Below are 20,891 nucleotides of genomic sequence, written 5' to 3' on the forward strand. Positions count from 1 at the left end.
CATTGCACATTCGTTCGTTTAGGTCTTTTAAATAGAAAGTGCTGACCTTGAGTATATAGTTTTATGTGACTCCCAACTACGAAAGTTTTTTCTTTTTTTTTAAACCTATAATACATTCGGCATGGATGTGCTAAGGATTTTTTTTCTTACTTTTATCTTAATTTTACATTGCTTTTGTATTTTTATTTATTTTTACATAGTCCCAAATCCCGCCGATCATACATTGAACATTTTTTTCAAGCCACTTCAGGCCTCCAATAATCGGTGTGGTGCTTTCCACTGGCGATGAAATTCATCTTCCGCCTGAAGATATTGACGAACATCCATATGTACGTCAAGTTTCAACACGACGCCTGTTTATTGGCTGGAAAGCGGATACTTTAACTATTAGCCATACCTTTTTTTTTTCAGGATTCTTAATATCGCAGTTTTAATTTTATATGAATAAGATAACTGCTGCATTAATATGAGATATAAGTGTTTTATAGAATTTCTGCACATTAAATGGTTTAGGCAATGATTCAGTGAAAAATGCAAAATTCTACGTTTTGCATATTATCTATACAGCTATTTTTGTTTGAGTTTTATAATTGTTTTTATAATTCTAAACTTTCCTGATGGCTTTGAAATGACATTTCTGCTCTTTTCAAGGAAGTTTCAACTTTGCTTTATACACTCTAGGATTTTAGATGCGTTTTTTGGTATTATTCAGATCTCACACAAGTCATTCAACTCTGCTTGACTTACCAAATGAAATTATCTCATAACTGGCGTGAAATTTTGGAATGATTTCGATATAGTACTTTACTTTCAAATGCATCCGTAGAGTTATCTTTAACCCAAGTTCAGTTTTCAATTTATTATTTTAATTAATAGGACGTGAGGAGCTGAAGAATCTTCTTCAGCCATAGCTAAGTTAGCCGATCTTAGGAGTGGACAGTAGGGGTTTTTCTCCAGTTTATCCTGGAGTTTTTCATCCCGCAAAGCAAACAAACCGGCCTTCAGAACTCACTACGGACATAGGATACGCTGGGGAGTAGGGATGACCACCTTATCCTGTGAACGGTTTGAGGTCCGATGATTAATAAACCCTCGACACCGCAAGGTAAAAGAGGGAAAAGGAAGATGAGATGAGATTTTCATTTTTTATTTTTTTTATTTTTTTTTTTAATGTTTGGCCCATATACAGGAGGTTGGCTGGTCAACCTATAGTACGTTAGTACGTATATGGATGGTGGGTTGCGAAAGGAGAAACTTGTTTACATTTGATTTGAGCGCCTTTATGTTGTATTCCTTGGGAAATACGCCAGGGAGAAGACCGTTCCACAATACTGCTGTAGCAGGGATGAATAAGGATGAAAAAAAAACTTGTTCTGTGGGTTTTGAGGTGTACTGTGAAAGGATATTGGGCGGCTGCTGTACGTGTTCCTTTGGGCTTGGTACAGGGTAGGGGAATAATTGATGCTGTTTCAGATGAACATTTCTCATGTAAATATTTATAGAATATACAAATTGCAGAGACCAAGCGTCTATGTGAAAGTGGGGGTTGGTGAGGGATGGGTCATTTATTAGTCTTATTGCTCTCCTCTGTATTAAGTCAAGCATTTTGAGGGATCTGTTTGGAGCTCCACTGCAGATATAAGAGCAGTATTCGAGAGCTGGGCGGAATTGTGACTTGTATAGTGTTAACAGCTGTTTAGAGGTGAAGTAGCGTCTTGAGCGAAAGAGAAAACCTAGTTTTTTGGAAGCTGAGGATGCAATGGGTGTGATGTGTTTATGCCAGGAGAGGCTTGATGTCAAGGTAATTCCGAGAAGAGAAATTTCATCTTCTCTGAGAATTTGAATGTTATTGAAAACAATGCTGGGGGAAAATGGTTCTTTTTTGTTCTTTTTTAATTACTATATATGATAAAAAAGAATTAATGTTTATGAAACATTTTCTCTAAATTAGTCTTAAACACAATGTTGAAACAATCTTTTTACATACCTAGATGTATAATTGTTTTAAGATTTTTACAATTAGTTTTAATTTCTAGTTGATCCTGGATTCTCACAGAATGATCCTCGATGGATTGGAGCCTGGTGGATAGGATTTGTGGTACTTGGATTACTCCTCATAATCTTCGTTACTCCAATACTACTTTTTCCTCGAACTTTAGTGAGAAGAAGTAACTCGCTATCCTTGAAACAACCAAAGAAGCCATTTAGCTTTTTGAAAATCATTAAAGGTAAAATTACTTTTGCTGAACAACACGTAAAATTAAATATTTTTAAATTTTATTATTATTATTATTATTATTATTAAAAGTAACTCCATGGAGTCAGTACACTCATCGAGGAAGGCCCTAAACATTATGCCAAGCGCTATCCAATATTCGCACAATGTCTCTCACACTTTGCTTTGAACTTATCCGCTCATTCATCTCTTCAAGCAAAAAATTTCATCATCACACCCTTGTTAATCCCCAGTTCTGCAACCAGCAGACCTGTCCTGAAATTTTTCAAATTTTTCTGTATTAATCCTGTAAAAACATTTCGGTCATTTGTATGGGGGTTATCAAAATAGGGGATTATCAAAATAATGGAAACACCTACAAATATTTTGGAATTTTTTTAAATAAGCTGTATGCCTGTTGTTGAAATATTATATATTTCAACAACAGGCATACAGCTTATTTAAAATGTTAAATATAGTTAAATGTCGAATACCTAGGTAGTCGACATTTAACAATACTTTTTGCAATTTTAGTTTCTATTAAAATATCATCATCATCATCCACTTCCACCTAAGGTGGTTGAGGCTACAATGAAAAAATAACTTTCCAGTACAGTCTATCAGTAGCCAAGTTATTTATATTTCTGTAAGAGTTCAGATTTCTTGAATGCTAATGTCTTCTATCCATTTCTTTGAAGATTTTCCCGGCGGCATCTTTCCTTCTACTCTTCTGTTTTGGAGAATTTTAAGATACCTTTAATAGCCATGGCATTCTGCACAAACCGTTAACACTGGTATGTCCATACCACTATTAACTGTTTACCGATTCTTGTTATTATTGAAATATTGTAGCGTAATTCTTCTTTGATCTCCTGACTGGTTTTGATTTTACACACCTCAAACATTTGTTTTTTAGAGCATGTTTTTTTTAGAGCCTGTGTAGCTCAGTAGAAGTGGCGTTTGCACTCTACAACGCTTAACCGCACGACGAAAGACTTGAGTTCGAATCTAGTCCACGATTAAAGGAACATTTTTTAAGCCTTATTCAAATTAAGGGGATATTAAATCCCACATTGTTTTAAAACCGAATAAGAAACTCAAAGATTTGAATCAGAGAGTTTCATGCGAATATAGTATAATAAACTATAAAAGTATCTGCGGTTACTAGCGTGAGCTAATGCAAGTAGTCCTAGTACGTAGTACAATCTCGGGCAACTCGTTGCAAAGATGGGGAAAGTTCTGATCGCTAATCTTGGTATTTTCCATAATGTAAAAACACATTTCCTAGGAAATGTATGCTGTTATTACATTATGGTGGGAGGTCACTACCCAGACCGGTTTCAGCCTTTTTTGAGGCTTCATCAGTGAGTAGCTAGACCAAATAGATACCAAAGGGTATAGCGAAAAGAAGTTTATATTTAAGTAACTTAATGGTTGCACCTATTTGACAACTCGTATAGCAGAGTACATACGTTCTTGTCGCTATACCCTTTGGTATCGAGTTTTTCGTCCCGTAAACTCAAGAAAACCAACCGTTGAACCCACACTATTTTCAGACATTAAAAATATTGTGTTCGGGTTAGGTACCACGAGATGGCGGCACTTGCTAGCCGCCTTCTTCACTGCGTACCGATTAATTAGCGATAGCCTTGTGCCAGCTATCTCTGATTGGCTACCAGCGGAGATTGAACTGCCCACTCAGTCTCTAAAAGTTAGATAGGGCTAAAACGGCCTCGCCTACTCCCTATAAGGGAACAAAAAGGCGTTAGCTGATTTGATTTTGATTTGACAGGACCATAAAGAACTGTAGGGAGTACCATTGAGATATATACTTTAAGTTATTTGGAGAGATATGTATTTTTACATATATTTGTGAGTTTGGTAATAGTAGACCACCTTAGATTTATTCTGTGCTTAACAGTTTCTTCATAATTTAGTCTGTCTGTGCTGAATTGATAGTCCTTGATGTTTTATGTAGGTTTTCAACCATATACTATACGTTTTTCTTATTATATGTAAATAATACTATATCATCTGCATATTTTGTATTGTATATTATACGACACTTAAATTCATTATTAATTCAATAAAAGTAATTCTTTTCCTTTCAGATATGCAGAAAGCGTTTTGTAGGCTAATTAAAAATCCCATTTTGGTAACCCACACAATTGCTACTATTTTATACCTTAATGGAATTATGTCATTTTACATGTTGTTGCCGAAATATGTGGAAACTCAGTTTAAGCTGTCTGCTTCGAAAGCTAACTTATATATTGGTAAGTACTCGCATTATTTATTGATATTTTCGATCACATTATTATGCCAGAATGTCAGTCTGTTGTGAACAAGCTCATTCTGTGAATGTATAGGCAATTGATATCACGTGTTTATTCAATTGCCTTTTCTTTGGTACAGTATAAATACAAGAACAACTAATGCTGTCCGACCAGTGTACATCCTCTGTCCAAAAAGAAACCGAACTTTTCGAAAATAGAAGAAACTAGTGGTGCCACTTGTTATGCCGTTTTGTTGTCGAAAGCGACAACCTTCATTAGTGTTGTGTCAACTGTTTATGACATCTGTTTCATTAGAAGCCGAATTATAGTGCCAAGAGTAGGGATCCCAGATACATTGGAAAAAAATACGGGACACTTATGACTAAAGGTGAAAGTTTAGTATGCGCATCTATCACATATGCCAGTCTTACAAAATGATTCTAACTTTCCAAGTGTGTGCGCGGTAAGGTTTACTATGCACACACACTTTACTAGGTATAAGTAAATAAATAGCAAATCAAATTGTTTGGCTGCATATTCTCATTAAGCCACTTTAAGTTGCCTTCAAATGGTTTTAATTACTATTATACATACAAAATAGATTGTTAATACAGTAATGCTCTTCTCACCTGACAATATTCTTATTAATGAATTAGTCTTGCTCACTCTTGCAATACTTTTCTGAAGAATGAATTTCACTTAACAATTGTTTGTTTTTAGGAATCATGTCATGAAAAGCTACACAATCCTCACTGAAGAATGATTTTACAGTTTTTACAAACAATTTGCTATTCTCATCAGTCCGCAGTGCGTTCATGCGAGAAAATAATCTTTCAACGCACGCATTTATCCCAGGGATACACATAACGAACTCCACTGCTTTCTTTAAATTTGATAGTTCTCCTTCAACATTTTTACGATATCCATCCAGACTTGATCTAAATGTTTGGATTTCAACATGTCCTTCACTTCACTGTCTTCTTTGGACTTCAGAGCTGGTTTCACTATCATTACTTCATCCAACAAATCAGATTCAACAATGTTTGATATGGCAGAGGTCTGATTAATAGTTTGGACTGTTTGAAGAACATTTTCCCAACATAATGCTGTTCTCAGTTTCATCCAAGACATATTGTCTATTTTCAGCATATACTGTGACCATTCTTTTATATATGACACACATGTGTTGCAGAAATCAATTTTATGAGATTGGAATGCCTTTTCACTAATCAATCCTTCCTCTTGCATCTCAAGAAGTAGCTTCTTTTCGGTGATAGTTATCAAATCTTTACCTCTTCTCATTTCAATTTTTCCAACCAGTGACTGTATAATTGACTGTGCTTCAACAAAAGATATCGTTTCACCTTGTATGCTCCTGATAATAGTATGGAGCTTTTCACATTGCAATTCCAGAAAAGTAGAAAACAACTTCGATACTGGGTTCTGGAGAAAGTCTTTCAACATTGTCGGACATTTATCTATTGAAACAAAATAGGCTTTGAGTCCTTCATACATTTTATTCAACCTTTTGATAGCCGGATACAACGGCAGTCAACTTGTCTTCGAGTGTCCTAGAACTGTTTTAAACTCATTGTCCACAAATTCGCAAAATTCTTTTAGGGACTGAACTCTTACAGAGTATATCTAAAAGTGTTAAAATATTTTAGCTATAACAGCCTCAATGTCTACAGGCAATGTATCAGCTGCAGTTTGCACAGTATTGTTTAAAATATGAGCTGAGCAACCAACTCCAATCAATCCCTGGACAAACCCAGTATTCAATGCGCTTTCACTAGGAAGGTCTGTAAATTCTAGAATCAGGGTTTTAACACCTTTTTATGGAACGAAATATTGAACTATCAATGGCACTAATTTTGAAGCACCGTGAATTGAAGCGTCAATCAGGATAGATATATAATTTGCTTTCTCCATTTCCAGTTTGAATTGCTTGATTGCAAGTGAAGCCAAAACATTTACAATTAACGCTGGTGTTTCTGTTTGCCCACACGTAAATTTTCTATCATATAACTTACGTATTATTTTAAATGTACAATCCATTGATCGAAAACTCTGGTTGTGAAAACCCGTGTGATACGCGAAAGTTGCTTCTTCTGCAACAAGATTCTTTTCTACTTCCCCCATATCTTTCTTGGTAAAGAAATCACCGACTTTTGCACTTGTACTAGCTCGAGATGCAAATTTATGTCTTTTCGTAGTAATGTGCTGGGGAATGTCGAACTTTCCGCCATGCTCGACGTCAAACAAGCCCCCACAAACCGTACACTCCACTTTATCTGTCACGCCCAATTTAGTAGATTTTTTTTAAAAACGGAAATTGTGTTTTTAAAGCGTCTGTATAATCGCACTGCCTTTTGAACATTTTCAACGTTCAACAGGGCCACAGGAGAATTGAAAAACCATACATTTTAACAGCTGCCGTGCAGTAATTAATACTCTGCCAGCACCAACCTGTTTCTCTCGGAGAAACTTTCTCCGAGAGAAACAGAGCGGACCGTTCCTTGCTATTTGGAGCTGTGCCAATATCACGGCACACTCCAAAATGTCAATGCACATGCGCACTGTTCTAACGAACTCATCATTGTTTCAGTGGTGCCATCACCCGCTTTGAGAAAATAGCAACGCGTCTACAGTTCCCTGTAATGACGGAGAGCGATGTTTGTAATAGAATAGAAATTGTAACTCATCGATTTCGTTATTCAGTCTTGAACTCTAAAATACGGGAGAGAAAGCTGTCCCGAAGAGTTTTCTCGGGACAACGAGAAAAAAAGGACACATTAGTCCGGTAAAATACGGACTAGCTCGAGATCCCAGGCGTCCGTATTTTACCGGACGCCTGGGATCTCTAGCCAAGAGTGACAGTGTATTTTGACGAACGGTCGGAAAATGAGTTTCAAACAGAGAGCAGCGATTGACTTTTGTGTTAAACTTGGTAAAAGTCTTACCGAAACGCATCAAATGCTTCAAAAAGCATACGGTGATGAATGCTTATCCGTACCCAAGTTTACGAGTGTTTTAAGCGATTTCAAAGTGGTCATGAGGCGCTTGAGGACGACGAAAAGCCAGGCCGTCCAAAAACTGGACTGAGCGAAGATAACATTCAAAAAGTGCGGGATTTCCTCAAAGAAACCCGAAATAGTCCGTGAGATTGATTAAAGATGAATTGGGGATTCCAAAATCAATTATGCACAACATTTTGACCGAGCGTTTGGGCCTTCGTAAATTGAATTCGCGATTTTATACTCGAAATGAGTATGAGCCCGAAACAAAGCGCCAGAGTGCTGAGTGGAGACCACCAGAAGAGGGGCGTCGAAAAAAAAACTCGCTTGGTGAAGTGAAAAGTAAAGACAATGCTGATTTGTTTGCATAATTTAAAGGGCATTATCCACAAAGAATTCGTTCCGCCTGGCTAAACGGTCAATGGTGAGTTTTATTTCGGAGTTTTGAAGCGATTGGTAGTGAGAATTCTTCGCGAATGGCATGAATATCGTGACGACGGACCATTTGTCAAAACACACTGTCACTTTCAGTAGATGCCGAGTTATAGTGAAATAAATGTCATAAACATTTGACACAACACTAATGAAGGTTGCCACTTTCGACAACAAAACGATACAACAGGCGGCACCACTACTTTCTTCTATTTTTGAAAATTTCGGTTTCTTTTTGGACAGAGGGTGTATTATATATGTTAAGTGAGTATGTTTTATGGCTAGGTTGCCCATTTTTCCAGGAGGAAAAGCTTATCTTACTCATATTCAGCGAAAAGCGCTTATAAACTTTTTCGCCTATTCAACCGAAGTTCCCAACCGAAGGCAAATGATGCGTGGTCCTTGAGATTTCGTCTTGGGGAGACTAGGATATGATTCGAAGCGATCAGTTTAAATTGGCTGATCTCATACGTATCTTTTTCCGCTTGGAAACTCTGTTTTTTTGCAGCTCTTGAAAGTGGAAAATCGGCTACATAAAGACAGGAATTAACAACACAAACGATTTAATTGCTTCAGCTGTAATTCCAACCAACAAAATCCATCCTATGCTACTGTGATGTCACATCCAAAAGAACCTACATTATAGAGACAAACATTATAGTGCCATAATCATTGACAAAAGAAGAAAGCAGTTAATAAATTTTAATAATATCTAAAGAATAACTACTTATTGCTGTTGTTGATGAGTCTCTTATCTAAGTCGGTTTCGACGAAACTAAACTTTTGGTGTGGATAAGGTCAAGGTTTGAATATAGGATGCGAAGATCCTTTATTGCGGTTTGGAATGGATTATATCATAATGTATTATGCAATAATTATACCTTTTAGCCTTCTTTTATTCGAATTTTATCATACTTTTTCCAGGTGTCGTGCATTCTTATTTCGAATTTATTTTATATGTGCATGAAAAACAGACACGCCCTGGTCAGTACAGACAAATGTCATATTATACTTTTTTCATTTAGAAAAAGTTAACTTTTGACTGTTTTGCATCCCTCCGTTTATCCTTGTGTTTTGAAAATGAAGGAATTGCTTTATTCGTTAGCTTTCTTTAACACAGGTAACTGCATAAGTTCTGTTTATTATTGCTTAAATGAAAAAATAAAATCTGTATCTAGTCATTATCCCAGATATGTAATGAATATTATTTTCACCATTAAGTTTAAATACATTTTTACTATTAAACGTTCATTGTCTATACCGATTACTTTCCTTTTTTTTTTCAAAAAATCTTCCTTTTTCCAATTACTTTTAAACGTCACATAAAAACACTGCAGTGCATATGGCGACTGCATAACCAATGAAGGCTGAAAACGATGCGTCTGTTAATATGTTATTTGGTTTGCTCGATTTGCATAAGAGAAGTATAAGAGAAGATCTCTTATTCCAAGGTAGCATTTTGCCACATCTGCTTCAAGTCAGATAACTCACCTTCAATTGAAAGTTCACGTAAGTTTTCCTCCTTTCCTCAATCGGATTCGAACTTACAGCTTCTCTATCAAAGGGCATATTGTATGTCATTCTAACGACTGTACAAATTAGGCACAAAGAGCTGTAGAGGTTTGTCCCAGATCATTACATGCTAAAGTCAACATCATAGGTTTCCATGGCAGGTTGTTGCGCATAAGCCAAATATCACCTAAACCTCCGTTAAAATTTGATTGGATTGTACATAACTCACTGTGTTGATGTGAGTTGACAGTTGGAAAGTCGGGAAAGATAGTTGTATTGATCAATCGCAATTACCCTTCAAATCAGATCGATGTGTTTGAGTATGGTAGTTGTCTGGAGAACATTATAGGTCATAGTATATGTTTCTATCTGTTCAGTGTGGTGATGTTAGTGTTTTATTGGGAATAGGCGGCGGGATAGAAATAACGATTTGGACTGATTCATTAACCATGTGGAAAGGCTTGTGTGTTCATGGTACATGTTGATTGGATTTTAACGGTATAGATGACAACACAGATTGATAAGAAAATAACTATTTATTGACTTAATTGCTAATATTTCGCTGGTATTCTATCCAGTATCTTCAGAGCACACAAACAAAGTTTGTTACAGTAGCGAACAACCACAAATCAAAATAACAATGGGACTAATATGAGCAATTGTAGCTTGTAACACAAAGACTAAAGTCCTAATTAGGCGCCATGCAAGTGGGGGGGGGGACGAGAGAGAAAGCAAATATTAATTTGGTCTTAGGATGACTGTCTCCCGAATCTTTGGTTGATTAATACAGCCATACCTGTTAAGGTTTGGAGTATGTTTCAAAGCTTCTGTTGATTCCAGGAACAGCCTCTCTGACTTGTAAAAGCTTCTGTGCAACACTTTTTTGGGGGATATCCAAAGCATGCTCTGCTAGACCCGACTTGCCATAGCGAAACTGCCGGATATATTTTTATGTTCACTGAGGCGGATGTCCACAGTTCTTCCTGTCTGTCCATAGTAGGCTCGATGACATGAATAGGACGCTTCATTAGGACTTTAATCTTTATGTTGTACCCTACAATTCCTGATACTACTCCCATTGTTATACCGGATTGTGGTTGTGCCGCTACTATAACAAACTTTGTTTGTGTGCTCTGAAGATGCTGGATAGAATACCAGCGAAATATTAGCAATTAAGTCAATAAATAGTTATTTTCTTATCAGTCTGTGTTCGCATCTATACCGTTAAAATCCAATCAACATGGACTGATTCATTGTCCACATTTTTCACTAAATGACTACTGATAACATTTCGACATTCTGCATCACTTCCCACTGTCTCCACCTGAAGAGTGATATGGAATTATTTATGGATCAGCTTCTCTCTCTCTCTCTCTTCACTAGTCATGGAAATCTCGCACTCAGTGATATTAAGTTTGTTCACGTCCTCAATGAAAATTCTTTCCTCTGGAAAAGAAAATAATCGCATCTCAGGTTATATTTCATTTACCACTCCTGCATAAATTCCTCCCGCATAAACTCCACCACAACATAGTTGGGATCGTTTTCGCAACTGCAGCAGTTCGAATCTTCATGCATGACTTGGTTCGGACTTCTCCGCTCTTCATAATTTTTCATAATAAATTAAATATCTAGGTGTTTTTTTATATGCTAGCTACTCTGGTCTTAATAATAGAGTACGAATTAAAAGAGCTGGAATGAGTTATGTTTATTTTTCTCTGCAGGTCCTTCTGGTGTTGCCAGTATGGCTGTAGGAACGTTTTTGGCTGGGTTTGTAATCAAAAGAGCAAAACCACGTCCTCGTTATCTGACTGGTTATATAGTTATTGCGGAGTTTCTCAGTGCAATTGGTCTCTTGGTGTGTATGTTGATGACTTGTCCAGATTTGCAGATGACTGGGACAGTTCTAGATAAACAAATGTAAGTAATGTTTTTATATATTGCATAAATAAAATTTTAGACTTTTGCATAATTACAAAGAGCTTTCCATTATCCATGCATTCATAATACATTCCTGTGTATACAGTATCTTTCATAAGAGTCAGATTTTCACTAAAAATGTGACAAAATTCTTTTAAACAGCAATTTGAATAAATGCTCAAATGTTATATGCGATGCAGGAATCCAGATTTTTACCATTCCGGAGCTGGACCATTTTTAACGCTAGTGATGCCGCCTAGTGGATAAACGCAGTAAGGAATTTACATTAAACAAAAATCGTTACTAGATTTGAAATATTCAGAATGATATAAAGAAAGCAGGTCATGCTCGAATTATTAGAAAATTTCTTGTGTTGAATATGAATACATATTATATTTTGTTCATTGATCTTTTAAACCATTTAACAGGACAAGTAATTAATCTAATAATAATAATAATAATAATAATAATAATAATAATAATAATAATAATAATAATAATAATAATAATAATAATAATAATCCTTAGTCATTACTGGTCCTTAAGATCTACGACCTGACAAGTATCCTTAACTTTCATAACGATAATTTCAACAAGGCGAGGCAGTTAGTCTTAAGCCTAAGTACATCTTTCTGAACGTAAATTGTATGTTTTCTCCTGGCTGATTTCTCAGATTTTGTGGTGAAAAACCTGAATTTCCAGGATGGAATACCCTGTCATTGCCATATGAGTCCAACTGAAACGCCCTGATATAGGTTCTTCACGTCCCAGAACTCAGATATATTTCCACCCAAAGGGAATCGTCAAATCCGTCTAAGGTAGAGGTTCTAATATAAAAATAAATTAGCTAACGCCTTTTACTCCCCAATTGGGGAGTAAAAGGCGCTAGTTTTGAGGCCATTTAAGCCTAACTAACTAACTTTGGAAGACTAGTGGGCAGATAGTCTCTATCCTTTACCAATCCTACAATAGCTAACCCAAGGCTGATAGTAGTGATTTTAATTGGCATCCGGGTAGGACAGTACGGCAGATAACTCCTAGCATCTCATAGTCCCTAACGTATGTCATTGTTCGAAACAGTGTGAGTTCTATGGTCGATTTTCTTGAATTTATGAGATGAAAAACCCTAGTTTTGAGGAAACAAAAAAACTTCTTGCCCGTGCAGAGATTGATTAACTCTGTCTTAGAAAAGCTTAGAAAACGTTCCACTGAACGTCATCGAACTTAGAAGTCTTTCTTTTGGCGGCCTAGCGCTACGGATACAAACACAATATCGACCGAATTACACAGATCTTCTCTTTGATTAATGTAAACTCATTACATATATTAATTAAAAACATCCAATCTATAAGTTTAAAAAAAAAGACTAAAAAAATCCCTATAATAGAAAACGAATATTGTTATAAATGTAAAGAATAATGTTATAAATGAAGTAACGTTGTCATCCTCAACTAAGACACAGTAGATGTTATTGTTTTATAAGACCAATATTTTGTTATTCTTCATCGTAGAATTTCATAACTGAAGAAAATACAGAGTTATCCTGAAACTTGTAGCTTGTCTATTTATGGCAGTATCGTTAGTTGACCCAAGTTCATACCATGGAAAGCACACACACAAGCACCTTCACACGCACGTTACCATCATTTGTAATTGAGAAGACAGCGTACTCCTGCTCATAGCATTCTCTGGGATGTTATCAGATCCAGCTTCTTAAATCTGATGAAAACAAGCAGTAGCGGGTGAGCAAAAATCATCGCGGAAACCCATTTTTAGTTGCAACATCTATCAATAGGATCCATTTTTATGTTATTTCTCTGTTCGGCATAATATTTTAATTCAAAACGAATATATTTCTTACTTATATTTCCGTTATATCTTCCTACTTTGCCTTCTAGAATTGCATTGTCGTTATTTGTTCTTTTCGTGGTGTTCGCTTCTGCTGGTGTATTCCAACACTTTCTGCAACATGATGTAACTTAAATGGCAATAATGTTAATGTTAATTTATGGTAATTTTAATATAGGTTGCAGCTCGAAAATGAATGTAATGCCAATTGTTCGTGTACCACAAAAGCATTCACACCAATTTGTGGACCTGATGGAAAATCCACTTACTTCTCTCCTTGTTATGCGGGATGTACCAAACACGAAGTTATCAACGGTACAGAGGTAAGCACATACTTTTGAATATAACACTTTAAACATCGAATATATTAGGAAAAATAGACACGGTTAGAGAAAATTTAGCGTTCACAACAGATGCAGGTCACGTTAGAGGACTGGTAGATCTGTTTCAATAAATTCGTTAAAATATTCTACATAAAATATTTTGGATAAGTTTCAGTAAGAAATTAATGTATGTTTCTTCACATCTTACCTATGATGACTAGTATTCCCTGTTACAGAGAATGTAATTCTGCATAAGGCATAAAAACGCTATACTCCTTATCTATCCCAATGGCTTTAACAGGCCTTTAAGGCCCACAACCTTCCAAGCATGCTTGGATTTCGTAGCCGAAAAAAATATGAGGATAGAATAGTCACTCCTATGCCTCAAGGTATTCTTGGCTGTATCCCTGTGTGTTCACGGGGCCGGTTTGCCTGCTTGCGGGATGAAAAACACCAGATAAACTGGCGGGAAAAACCCTACTGCCCGCGCCCAGTTAACATGGCTATGGCTGATGAAGATCCTTCAGCTCCTCACGTCTCCGACGGGAATCGAACCTAGGACACTCCTTCCCCAGGCATATGGTTGCAAAGCGCAAAGCCGCTAGGCTAACCGCGCGGACGCTATACTCCTTAAGGTGATGAAAATCCACTTATAAGCAGGTGCAGACCAGAGCTGGTTTTGCGTGCATAGAATAGATGTACATAATTAGAAACAGATCAGATTATCTGTAAAAGATATTGATCGAAATAATGATATTGATAAAGAGTAGTACACTTTCCATGGGGCATACTCAGAATATTTTCCATGGAAAGTATCTATCCTGAGTATGCCCCAATTGCTAATTGTAGACGAAAATAAGCATAGCAACGATTCAAGAGAATCATAAGAAAAGGCACTCTTAATTAAATGTAATTCTACTTCTAGCTGTCACTCTTCACTCGCCTCTCGATAAACACAAATCCATTATGACTTCAGCATCCTGAGGCCTAAAAGCATAAGTACGTTAAACATTGTACAGAAGAAAACTACATCGAATATGAATAACTAAAAGCATTTTAATAGCATTTCTACGGAAGTTTTCATTCTCCTCTGAGCATTTTCAAATGAAGCATTACAAATCGGCTTTAATTATGGTAAAATTGTTAACGTGATGTCGTTCAGGAACAGTAAAAGTATTTGTGTAGTAATAGGATAAAGAGGATCAATGGTCACATTTCTAAGTCAGTTTTGTTTTACTTCAAGGTAATTTTTTTTCTGTCAACAATAATTAACAATCAATAACACGCTCTTGGGATCAGTTAAGTGGACCATAAGTTTCAGTAACGAATCATATCTAAAGAGGAATGATAAATAAACCCCCCCCCACCCCCCCCCCCCCCCACCCCCCCCCCCCCCCACCCCCCCCCCCCCCCACCCCCCCCCCCCCCCACCCCCCCCCCCCCCCACCCCCCCCCCCCCCCACCCCCCCCCCCCCCCACCCCCCCCCCCCCCCACCCCCCCCCCCCCCCACCCCCCCCCCCCCCCACCCCCCCCCCCCCCCACCCCCCCCCCCCCCCACCCCCCCCCCCCCCCACCCCCCCCCCCCCCCACCCCCCCCCCCCCCCACCCCCCCCCCCCCCCACCCCCCCCCCCCCCCACCCCCCCCCCCCCCCACCCCCCCCCCCCCCCACCCCCCCCCCCCCCCACCCCCCCCCCCCCCCACCCCCCCCCCCCCCCACCCCCCCCCCCCCCCACCCCCCCCCCCCCCCACCCCCCCCCCCCCCCACCCCCCCCCCCCCCCACCCCCCCCCCCCCCCACCCCCCCCCCCCCCCACCCCCCCCCCCCCCCACCCCCCCCCCCCCCCACCCCCCCCCCCAGTGTAGAATCCGACATCTCACCTTTTGTTGGAAGGCTGCAGTGAGTTGGTCAGTTGCCTCTCTCTGTGAAGTTGCTGTGCTGTCTGGTCTTGTATGTCTGAGGTAGAAGTTGTATATTACCGCTTTTGCGGTGATGAAAAGGTAATTGCAGGAAAAAAAGGTAATTGCAGAATGGTTATTTGACTCCACATGGACGAGATTGAAATATTCCTCTTCTGTATGAAGATTACCATAGGTAAGAGATTTTTCTGGTGACTGTAGATCTGCGTAAAGGATTTTATTCGTGATTTTAGGTGGGGCCACCATGTTTTCATTGGTTCTGTATCCACTTTCGAGTGAGTGAGGTTGGTTATTAAAGCCTGAGTGTTTATTATATAATCTGGATCTTTCAGGAGAGTATTGTTGAAGATCCAGTAGGCACTTCCTGATTTGGATGCTTACAAGGATAATGAAAGTTGCAGCTTGACGAAACAATGATCTGAAATGTAGGAAGGAATGTGTGAGATGTTTCTGACTAGAGGCAAGGTATGTTTGGAAATGTAGTATCTGTCCAGTCGTGCTTGGTAGAGTGGCCTATTTGTCGCTGTGATTGCTGACCTCCATGTGTAGGATTTCTTATCAGGATGTTGATGCCGGAAGACGTCGATGAGTTCATTATCGTTTACCAGTGTTTGAAGTTTGTTTATTAATTGGCTACGATGTTCAGCACACTGAAGTCTGTCTTTTTCTTGGTCAAGAGTGCAATTAAAGTCTCCCGCTATTATAACATGTTCTTGGTCTATACTAGACAGATGGTTTTGAACAGCTAAGTAGATTTTTCCTCTCTCATCTTAGAAACTCGTACACAAAATTCACGGCGGAAATAGTCTACTTTCCCTCGTTCTCCAAAATGTTCCAAATCATCGGTAACCATTCTCAGACGACGCAGAGGAGAGGATCATCCCGTGTGCACAAGGAGACGTGCTAGAAGGGACCATCACGCATGCAAAAGCAAGAGGATCTGTACTTAGTGAGAAAAAACGTAGCAGTAAAGAGGGCACCAAAGGTGCAACATAAAAGAAGTCTGCTCCACTTCGAGAGATTTTTTTTCGTTCTTCGTGGATGTCGCGTCTCTTTCTCTCACCTCTTCATGGATTCCGGACCACCTTCGGTAGTTTGATGTCGACAACCGTCATTCCAGAGTCCAGGCCGGCAATGCAGATGGCAAGAAATGGCAGCAGAGCGAGTCAAGAGCGGGCACAATGACAGCTTTTCGAGATAGCCAGATCGAGGGGAGACAAGAGATCTGGGGTTGATGATTGATAGAAACCTGAAGTTTAGGGGACATATTGCAAAGGTGGTGAAGGTAACACAGAGGATTGCTGCTATTATGAGGACACTGACCTGCAGAGATAAGAGGGTTATCATTCCGTTGTATAAGTCTCTGATCAGACCACATAGATAGATAGATAGATAGATAGATAGATAGATAGATAGATAGATAGATAGATTTTTTTTTATTGTGAACATAACAATCTTATATACAGGATTAACCGGTTTTGGGTTCTCTGCAGTCAGGTAGAGAGGTTACATGCTCATACTCTTGTTGAAGTATGTTACATCGAAGTCACTTATAAGGCGAATTACATTTTTTTTAAAGATTAAAGCCATTAAGAGTTATTTTGACATGATACTGTATAAGAACATAAATATGGAAGAACATAAGAGTTACTATAGCACAATATTATCTATTTACATGAGAGTGCCAGCTGGTTAATTTTCGCACTGTTAAGCACAACAATCCTTCCTCTCCCTTTCTTTTTTTTTTGGGGGGGGGGAGAGAAATGATGTCACGTCTATGCTGGAAAGTGGACTATGATGCAGTCGCCCTGCTCAGCCAGGAGTTGATTCTGTGGATTCCGGTCTTGGTGGAAAAGATCTAAGGTGTTGTTTTGCCTATGGTGGTGATGCTCGTGTAGGATCCGACTTCTCACCTTTTGTTTGAAGGCTGCAATGAATTGGTCATTTGCGTCTCTCTGTGAAGTTGCTGTGCTGTCTGGTCTTGTATGTCTGAGGTAGAAGTTGTATATTACCCCTTTCGCGGTGATGAAGAGGTAATTGCAGAATGAATGGTTATTTGACTCAGCGTGGACGAGATTGAAATACTCCTCTTCTGTATGAAGACTACCACAGGTGAGAGCTGCCGTTTCCCGAGACAAACTGATTAATTTAGTGTTGACTGAGCATTCCAAGTAGATATGCTGGACTGTGTTTGATAGTGTTTGATCAGATGATGCAGGATATTCCAGTAAAGTGCTTTGGTTCGACTGTTGTGTTAGAGTGCTGTAAATTTTGTTGGTGTTGCTGGGTGTAAGTTTCTCCCATGAGTTATTGGTTTTTATCAGAAAGACAGGCGCCGGATCTTCTGAGTTGCGAGGGCTAAGCCCCTCTTCTGTTATGCTATCAGGCATAGCGGCTTGCAAAGCGGCCTTTACAGTGTGTATCTGCTCAGACTGATTCCCATATTCCAGGTTTTCAAGCGATTTTGGAAAGCGCCAGGTGAGGCTTGGAGAAAGAATTGTCACCCAAGATCCTCACGCTTCGCCAGCTCCATGGAGGAAAGAAAATATCTTTCTGAGTGATCGGGCTTCTTACCATCGTGTTGTGGAAGATGGGTTCCATGAAGATTTCAGGTATGGATGCTGTCTTCACTGTGTGCTGGAGGTTTAGCTTCTTCCATCGGCGAAGGGCATCTTTGTAGAAGTTTATTAAATTTACTGGTACTTGAGCTGTTGTCATTCTTAAGGTTGTGGAGGGAGACCTCTAGTGGCAGAAGTGAAAATATATTCAGTGGTGCATTTGTGTGATATTTCCTGTTGCAGGGTATTAAGGAGAAATCGAGCGCGGAACGTTGTTATCCTGTTGTCAATGGAGATCAATTTTTGTCCTCCATCTTGGAGAGAAGTACATAGCTTGGAGTAGGAAAGCCAGTTTGTTTTGTTCCATATGAATCGATAGATGGTTGACTTTATGTGTTTGATGAATTGCACTGGTGGCGTGAGAATCTTTAGTGTATGCCAAAGGACACCGGTGTCTATTTGGTTAACGATTATTGTTCTCCCTGTTGTGGAGGCAGAGACTCGTATTGCTGCCCACTTTCCTAGTACTTGCTTGAAACGTTTGTTTAGTGTTTCCCAGTTCTTATCCACATAAGAGGGCGTGTTTCCTAGGTACATCCCCAAGTATTTGTTTCCCTCCGCGGACCAGGTACCAGACATTGGGGAATCCGTTCAGTTTGTCCATTTGCCACACCACAGTCCAGTGGTTTTATGTGTGTTTAGTTTGGCTCCTGAGGCTGCCTGATATTGTTGGTATGCCATTTGTATGTTATGGAAGTCCTCTTCTTTGCGGGCTATGATTGTAACATCATCAGCATATGTTGTCAGGGTTATCGTTTGATAGGGAAGTTTAGGATGGGATGCCCTAAGCAGCATGCTGAGTCTACACAAAAAGGGTTCAATGGCAGTTGTGTAAAGAGGACCAGAAAGTTGACAGCTTTGTTTAATACCTCTGTTGTATGGTATAGTTATGGTGAGGCTGTTGTTTATGTTCATGTAAAACTGTGCCTTGGCATACAACATCTTAATAGAATGAATGATGCCTGAGCCAAAGCCAAATGCTTTCAAGCAGCTGAAGAGGTATAGGTGTTCAATGCAGTCGAAAGCTTTTTCTTGGTCTAGTGTTACAAGACCCATTGTTTCACTGTTGTTGTTCGCTATGCTTATGAGATCCCTTATGAGGTGTAAGTTTTCGTGGATAGATCTTCCAGGGATGGAATAGCTCTGATGCCTATTTATTATTTCGCTCACAGCAGGTTTAAGTTTGTTGGCAATGGCTTTTGATATAATTTTACAGTCGGTGTTTGTGATAGAGATGGGTCTCCAGTTTCCTAATTTTCACGTCTCCTTTCTTTGGAATGAGTTTAATAACTGATGTTGTCATATTGAGTGGGAAGCCATTGGTATTCGCGTCGACAAATACTCTGTAGAGGATAGGTCCAAGCTGTTCCCAGAAGGACTGGTAAAATTCAGTGGTGAGCCCGTCTATGCCAGGAGATTTATCTTTAGGTAAGGAGGTACAGGCAGTTGTCAGATCGTGTAACGTGATGGGGTTTTGTGTTACACCTTGTTGTTGGTGAGAGTCTTTTCACATCGGAGAGAATTATATTCGTGGCCTCCATAGATGTTGGGTTAGCTTGGTATAAATTTTTGTAGTACTGCAAGGTATATAAGAGGATTTCGTCATGGTTTTCTATGATGTTTCCACTATCTGTTTTAATAGCAGATATAGTGGTGCACTCTTGTTGGCGTTTTTCTAGTGAGAAGAAATACTTTGCGGGTGCATCTGCAAAATTAATGTGTTTGCGTCGTGTTCTTATTAGTGCTCCTCTTGCAGAGTGCTCTAAGAATGAGCGTATGGTGATTTCTAGGGACTGGTATTCCTCAGATTCTGGATGATGCAATTGCTGTTGTTATTGCAGATTTTTAAGGACTGAATGCTTATTCAAATTTCTCTGGTGACTATATTTTTGGGTAAATACCCGAACTGTGGATTTAAAGTGTGGCCACCACTCGGAAATTGATTGGGAAGTAGGTATATCTCTGATGAGAGTTTCTATATAGATTTTGGAGTTTCTGGGATATTCTGTATCCTCTAGTAGGCTGTTGTTAAATATCCACTATGCTCCTCCTTTTTGTCTGGTGTGTCCAGGAATGCAAATGCTGAGAAGAATGGAATCATGGTCTGATGCATGAGATGGATGGTATGTGACTCTCCTGATGTAGGATATTGTGTGCATCGATGTTTAGTATCTGTTGAGCAGTACCTGGTATAGGACAGCTGTACTAGGTACTGCTCAACAGTACCTGGCACAGCTGTCCTGGAGAGTCAAAAGTGGTAGGACCACTTTTGGCTCTCCAGGAGAAAACTTTCTCATGTGGGTACAAGTGTCTGAAGGTGTCAGTCAGCTCGTAGTCATTTATTACATCCTGGAGAAGCTGAGCTAGTGAGTGCGATGTTCTAGGCATTGGTGTCTGTCCATTGCAGGATCCAGAGTGCATTTGAAATCCCCTGCCAGTATGATGTGGTCATTGACTTTGTTGAGGTGGTTTCGGACAAACTCAAGTACCTGCACTGCAAGCTGTTCATTTTGTGGGATGTATATGTTAATGATATATATTTTCTTTCCTGTCTGAGTTGTAATAAGTGCATATATTGCACACCCAGGAAAGGTATCGATTATTTCTGCTTTTAGAGCGCTGTTTTGGTGAATTCCAATGCTGACACCAGATCCATGAAGTTGTATGGCAGGACAGTGGTGCATGGTATAAGGCCAGTTCTTCTAGTGTTGATATGAAGCTTTGCTGTTGCAATGGAAGTTAGTTTCCTGCAGCATAATTATTTTTGGATGGTGGGCAAGGATATGCTGCAGGGCCAGCCTGTTTCGCAGTG

General features: G+C 39.2%; 1 protein-coding gene across 1 annotated transcript in view; it reads left to right on the forward strand.

The window, feature by feature from the left end:
- The window catches only part of LOC150097503 (solute carrier organic anion transporter family member 74D-like), a 34,003-nt gene that overhangs the window by 4,550 nt on the left and 8,562 nt on the right, over window positions 1–20,891 (forward strand). Inside the window, exons 3-7 of the mRNA XM_090406939.1 lie at window positions 2,037–2,228; window positions 4,327–4,491; window positions 11,177–11,372; window positions 13,399–13,543; window positions 13,780–13,784. Of these exons, the coding sequence (XP_090263065.1) occupies window positions 2,037–2,228; window positions 4,327–4,491; window positions 11,177–11,372; window positions 13,399–13,543; window positions 13,780–13,784 (703 nt within the window). The remainder of the gene's footprint in view (window positions 1–2,036; window positions 2,229–4,326; window positions 4,492–11,176; window positions 11,373–13,398; window positions 13,544–13,779; window positions 13,785–20,891) is intronic.

Source organism: Typopeltis vanoorti, chromosome 17 (assembly GCF_054136105.1).
Source record: "Typopeltis vanoorti isolate ZY-2024b chromosome 17, IOZ_Tvanoo_1.0, whole genome shotgun sequence".
Taxonomy (NCBI): Eukaryota; Metazoa; Arthropoda; class Arachnida; order Uropygi; family Thelyphonidae; genus Typopeltis; species Typopeltis vanoorti.